The sequence below is a fragment of the Zingiber officinale genome, chromosome 1A, assembly GCF_018446385.1.
Source record: "Zingiber officinale cultivar Zhangliang chromosome 1A, Zo_v1.1, whole genome shotgun sequence".
Classification (NCBI taxonomy): Eukaryota; Viridiplantae; Streptophyta; class Magnoliopsida; order Zingiberales; family Zingiberaceae; genus Zingiber; species Zingiber officinale.
The window spans coordinates 6,958,325-6,964,999 of NC_055987.1; the positions used below are offsets into that span (position 1 = coordinate 6,958,325).

At 32.7% G+C, this 6,675-nt stretch overlaps 1 protein-coding gene across 1 annotated transcript; it reads left to right on the forward strand.

Annotated features, from left to right (window-relative positions):
- The first annotated feature begins 3,052 nt into the window (after positions 1–3,052).
- Positions 3,053–6,407, forward strand: LOC121999417 (protein TONNEAU 1b-like). The gene is made up of 3 exons (XM_042554105.1): positions 3,053–3,167; positions 4,453–4,585; positions 6,352–6,407. Exons 1-3 carry the CDS (start codon positions 3,081–3,083, stop codon positions 6,378–6,380), a joined length of 249 nt encoding a protein of 82 aa, XP_042410039.1. The 5' UTR covers positions 3,053–3,080; the 3' UTR covers positions 6,381–6,407.
- Positions 6,408–6,675: the final 268 nt, after the last annotated feature.

Below are 6,675 nucleotides of genomic sequence, written 5' to 3' on the forward strand. Positions count from 1 at the left end.
CAACCAAGCCTTTTCCCACTAGGTGGGTTCGGCTGTATGAATTCTTTTACGCCATTGAGCGTTATCTCCAATTATATCATCATCTATATTTAAATAAATTTTATCTTATTTTATTATTGCTAACCAAGTCTTTTTTGGTCTTCCCCTTCTTCATTTGATATGCATGTTTATCATAGTTTCACATCGCCTAACTGGAGCATTTATTGGTCATCTAAGTACATGTATGTACTATCTTAAACGTGTCTCTCGGAGTTTTTCCTCAATAGATGCAACTCCGACTTTCTCTCTAATGCTCTCATTTCTTATTTCGTCCATATCTATATGTCCACACATCCACCTTAACATCCTCATCTCTGCAACTCTCATCTTCTGCTCATGTGCTCGAGTCATAGCCCAACATTCAGCTCAATATAACATAGCAGGTCTAACTGTGGTTTTATAGAACTTACCTTTAAGTTTAAGAGGTACTTTACGGTCACATAAAACACTCGACGCTCCCCTCTATTTCACACATCCTGCTTGTATTCTATGTAAGACATCTCTCTCAATCCCTCCATCATTTTGTAAAAATGATCCTAAATATTTAAATCTCTCGGTTCCTGGCAACTCGTCCTCTCCTATTTTAACAATTATTTCATTACTTCTAATATTGCTAAACTTAAATTCCATATATTCTGTCTTTAATCTACTAAGTTTAAAATCTTTCCCTTCTAATGTTTCCCTCTAAGATTCTAGCTTAGCATTTACTCCTTCACGTGTCTCATCTACCAAAATAATATCATCTGCAAACACCATGTACCATGGTACTGTGTCTTGAATGTGCGCAGTGAGTTCATCCATAATTAGTGTAAAAAGATAGGGACTTAGAGCTGATACTTGATGTAACCCTGTCTTTATTGGAAATGCTTCAGTTACTCCACCTGAAGTCTTTACTCTGGTCGTTACATCCTCATACATATCCCTAATTAGTTCAATATATGTTACACTAACACCTCTCTTTTCTAAAATTCTCCATATAATTTCTCTTGTGACTCTATCATAAGCTTTTTCTAAGTCAATTAATACCATGTGTAGATCTTGTTTTTGCTCCCGATATTTTTCAATTAATTGTCTAAGAAGATGTATAACTTTTATTGTTGACCTTCCAGGCATGAACCCAAATTGATTTTCTGTCACTGTGGTCTCCTTCCTTAATCTTGTTTCTATTATTTTTTCCCAAAGTTTCATAATATGACTCATTAGTTTAATACCCCTATAATTTGCACAATTTTGTACGTCTCCCTTATTCTTATATAAGGGAACTAAAGTACTTATCCTCCATTGATCAGATATTTTTTTCGTTTTCAATATCATGTTAAATAATTTTGTAAGTCATTCAATACCTTGTTTCCCTAAGCACTTCCATACCTCTATCGGAATATCATCTGGTCCAACGGCTTTTCCATTGTGCATCTCATTTAAAGTTTGTTTTACTTCTGAAGTTTGAATTCTACGATAAAAATTAAAATTTTTATGCTCATTTGACCTAATTAAATTACCTAAGTTAAGTTGGTCACCTAAACCTTCATTAAAAAGTTCATGAAAATACCTCTTCCACCGCTCTTCTATTTCTCCATCGTTTACTAATACCCTATTACATTCATCTTTAATACATTTTATTTGGCTAAGATCTCTTGTTTTTCTTTCTCTCACTTTAGCTATCTATAAATGTCTCTTTCCCCTTCTTTTGTATCCAATTTTTGATATAACCGTTCAAAAGTTTCATTTTTTGCTTCACTCACTACTTTCTTAGCTTCTTTCTTGGCTATTGTATATTTTTTTAAGTTTTCCTCGGTCTTACAAATATATAATTCCTTATAAGATATTCGTTTTTCCTTCACTTTCTCTTGTACTTTCTCATTCCACCATCAAGATTCTTTACTTAGTGGTGCATGCCCTTTTGACTCACCAAATACACTCTTAGCTACTATTTTCAACTTTGATACCATCTTATCCCATGTTGTATTAGAGTCATCGTATATTTCACCTAATGCTTGTACTTCTACCTTCTCCTTAAATATATGTTGCTTCCCATCCTTCAACTTCCACCACTTAATTATAGGAATTTTAAATATTTTCTTTCTATTGATACTATGTTTGAGGCGTATATCCAACACTATTACCCTATGTTGGGTAGTTAAGCTTTCTCAAGGGATAACTTTGCAATCTTTACAAATCTTTTTATCCTTCTTCCTAACCATAAGAAAGTCAATTTGCGATTTATTATTCCCACTTTTGAATGTGACTAAGTGTTCTTCTCTTTTCTTAAAAAACGTATTAGCTAATATAAGGTCATATGCTATCGCAAAATCTAATATAGTTTTCCCTTCCTCATTCCTCATTCCAAACCCATAACTCCCATGTACTATCTCATATTCCTCATTTTTCACTCCAACATGCCATTTAGATCACCTCCTATTAAAATCATTTAATTTGGTAGAATATTTTGTAATATTTCATTTAAGTCCTCCCAAAACCTTGATTTGGTAGCTTCATCTAATCCTACTTGTGGTGCATATACGCTAATTATGTTCATAGTGTCTTTCGCCACTATTATCTTAAGGACTATAATTCTATTCCCTTTTCTAACTACCCCTACAACTTCATCCTTTAACAAAATATCTACAATAATACCAACTCCATTTCTTGTTTTACTCTTTATAATTTCCAGTGTACCATAACTTAAAACTCGAGTTCTCTATCATCTTTGCCTTCTCACCTGTCCATTTTATCTCTTGTACACACAAAATACTAATTTTTTTCCTAATCATCATATCAACTACCTCCATTGATTTACCAGTGAGAGTTCTTATCTTCCATGTTCCAAATCTTAGATTATTAGTTTTTCTATCATATTTGTTTTTATCTAACTTATGGTGTGAGAATTCTTGCCTATTTAACACTACACCCAAATTCTCATGGAGATATAGTGGTCCTTGCTGAAACGTTACAGTCGGACCCTGTAACGGTCCTATCAAGTTTCTTTCATATCTATGCTAATTCTTTTGAGATGGAAAAGGTGGGCGAGGGTGAGGATTGAGATGGACGACTATGCAAGGGAGATGATGGAGCTCAAGACTCTGGTCACCCGAACCCTCGAGAAGAAAGGCGTCCTCGCCAGGATTAGGGTTTGATAGCTACCCCTCACCCTTTTTTGTCGTTCCCCTATCAGTTTCTCGTCTTCTAAATTCTAATGCAAAATTGCTTTCTCTTGTGTTTATTGATTTGAGAACTAAGTTTGTTTACCCTTTCTCCGTTAAGTTTGTGTTTTCCCCCAAATGCATGACGGGATTTATCCTGTTGGAATGAATGAATGGGTGATTGGGTCTCCAATCCTTCCGAGGAAAATATTTCAGTGGAAAACATTTACAAATTGCAGCTTTGCAAGAAATCTCTAATATTATGTAATTTTTACTGGATTTTTGCTCTCTATGCTTGATTAGGCTCTTCTACAGAATCATTACTTCTCTATTTATTATTGAAACAAGTGTGTGGAGCCATTTTGGAGTTTTTTAAGGAATTTGGAAGCCGATCGATCCAATCATGAGCATCTTAAGTTGGATTTCTGAAATTTGTGTAACCTTTTACATCAATAGATGTGTTATTGAAGGAATTTAGTTATTGCCTTCTTATTCCATGTCCCAGTTAGTGGTTTATTTCCTGTCATGCAAAACTAATTGGTTGTATGAAAAATCAAATAAGTTTATATTAAGGTTTAAAAGTTGTTTCTATGACCACTGCACAGTGCATATGTTGCATGCGGCAGCATTTGTGTGGTCATTAGGAATATTTCAAACATTTACATAAGAAACATACTGATAAAAACATAGTGATAAAAACATTTACATAAAAATTGGAAGTGTTTAGCATTTGCAAAACAAATGTTTAAGTTAATACTTACCAGTTAAGTGATAAAAACATAGTTAGTGCATCATAATGACAAGATTTGTCTTCTTTAGTGTAGTTAAGTGATAAAAACATAGTTAGTGCATCATAATGACAAGATTTGTCTTCTTTAGTGTAGAAAAATTATCATACAAGTCCTTAAGCTTCTGAATATCAAATAAACCAAACTAGGATTTTTGTTTTCTTCTTTTTACCACATAGATGGTCCATCTACCCCATATAGGCACCCGCCTAGCTCATCAAGGTACTTGAATTTCCTGAAGGGACTGGATATTGCATAAGTGAGGCAGTCCCTTGTCTAAAATGCCAAAGTAGTACTTAGGCTACTTTTTAGAGCAATGATTTATATGAAGGAAGACTATTATTTTTTTTCCTTTATCAACTTTTTGATATTACTGAATAAGTGGTCTGTGTTTTGGACTGGCAACTGTCATGATGGCCTTTGTTGCTAGGACTACACTGGAATCTGGATATCCATTTTCTTAGTATATCTTCTCTTTTGGATAGGCTGAGCTCAGAGCAAGTGTATTTGAGGCAATAGAAGAAGAAGATAGACTGGCTGAAAACAATAGCAATCTCTCCCCTGCATTACTAGGATGCTGTAATGATCGGGCAAAGCAACTGCATATTTCTCCATCAGGTTTCTTTTATACTAAGCCAATCACTTCTTGGCAAGTACTACTTACTTCATGTTATCCTATGGATTCTTTTGCAATTTATGATTTGTAGTTATGCAAAATATCTTTCTTATGGGATTCAATGAACTTCATCTTCAATTATGTTGATTCAATTAACCATCACCATTAAGTACTTTGAACAAGATCCTGAGACCACTTTTCTTTCTTTGCTGGATTTCTTATAAGCTTTATTTCATTCAGGGTTGGTTTCTTGCAAAATGGCAAATGAAATTAGTTATATTCCATTTCAAATTCGGAGTTATTTCAATATTTCTTTTCTAACATAAATCCTTCAACAACCGGATGCGGAGTAATGTGGTTTTTATATCATGCGATATATGAAAGATATAATTGAAAATTTTGGAGTTGACCACAAAGATTCACTTCCAGCAATGGTAATAATACAATATCTTCCATTTTACATATAAAGCTCTAAAGAAAATTTGTTGCATTTTCCAACACTGCTTCAGTATCATAATTGATTTGATATAAAACAAACTCATATTTGATTTGATTGATTATGAACTTCTCTTAGTTTTTCCCTCATTATATCATATCTTGCTACTGCTATGCTTTTCTCCTGGTGCTTGATGTGTTTCTATGTAGTCTTTGAACTTCTCTTATGTGAGATGGACAAGTAGATAGATCCCTTTTAGATATTCGTTGCTCCAGTTGTTGCGCTTGGGGTTTATGATTTGATCTTTCATTTGATTTCCTCTAGTTCTACAAAGTTTTTGTCTGGTTGAAAGAACAGTCTTGAATTTGTCGAGTTTGTTCTTAGAAATGATTTCATAAGCCTAGCTCGAAGAGGATAAAGTTTGAAATTCGTGTTGACTAGTTTTCATTTTAGCTATTTTCCCCTTGAAATAAAAATTTGTTTTGATGTTATTGTATAATTGGAAATCATATAAATGAATTGATGTTACTCATCTTTATTACTACTGAGAAATTTATTTACTTTCCATGTACTCTTAGTGATAAAAGTAAATTTAATATTTGCAAACTAAAAGTGAATTTATTTACTTTCCATGTACTCTTAGCGATAAACAGTTATGTCATTTGGGTCAACTACTAATAAATTGAATTTGAAAGATTAAAATTGTTGTTTATGTAGTGGATTCTTTTAAATTTTTAATCAAGGTGATTTAGCCCCTGTCGATGATTTGTCATCAGCCAATGTGATTTAGGCATCATAGTTAATTATCTTGGAATACAACTAAGTTTATACTCGAACAAAATACATATAGCCCCTCTAGCTGATGACCAAAACTATAAATCTTGTAAGAATATCCATATCAGCAATAATTCTAGTGAAAAAAGGCTTACAGTTCAGTATTCAACTTGTGAAGAACTGGTGTTTAATACTAAGGTTATAAATTGCATATATTTCAACAAATAACCTTTTTTTATAGTGTTTTAGATATTCAGACTTGGTGAAAATTGTTTTTGTTTATATCTTTCTGCTTGTACATACTGTAAGTCGTAGATAAGTACTGATTAATTAAATTGCAACTATGAGAAAACTTCGTTGCAATAATTTCTGGTTTGGATTATATTAAGTTTCCATGAATGATAAATCTATCACTATATGATGTGGTTGAGATAATTGATGAACGTTTTTCTTTTTAAGCATTTCAATTAGTCATCTTGTTACTTAGTGCTCTTACTGTTTTTTCAACTATGATTTTTTGTCTTAGTTTACTAATATATTATTTATGTGTTTTTACAGTTTACAAATCTCAAGTACTCCAGAGTTGAAATTGATGAAGTGCGGTTCGAGTGGGTTGAATGCATGCTAGATTACATTTGAGTAGGAAAGGTATTTGATTTTTGAAAACTTTGGATGATGCATGCATTTGCATGGAATGTAAATTGTGGATACTACCTTGATGTGTACAATATCTATTACCTTTTGATGTTTTAAAAAGAATATTTGTGTATTTTATGGATACTGACTTGATGTGTATAATATCTATTACCTTTTGATATTGTAAGAAGAATATTTGTGTAATTTATGGATACGGACTTGATGTGTACAATATCTATTATCTTT

Bases quoted from the DNA above. Each gene is read 5' to 3' on its own strand.
- LOC121999417 (XM_042554105.1), top strand. From the start codon at position 3,081: ATGGACGACTATGCAAGGGAGATGATGGAGCTCAAGACTCTGGTCACC. The intron at 3,168-4,452 runs GTTTGATAGCTA...TCTTTTGGATAG, and splicing joins GCGTCCTCGCCAGGATTAGG to GCTGAGCTCAGAGCAAGTGT. The intron at 4,586-6,351 runs GTTTCTTTTATA...GTGTTTTTACAG, and splicing joins ACTGCATATTTCTCCATCAG to TTTACAAATCTCAAGTACTC.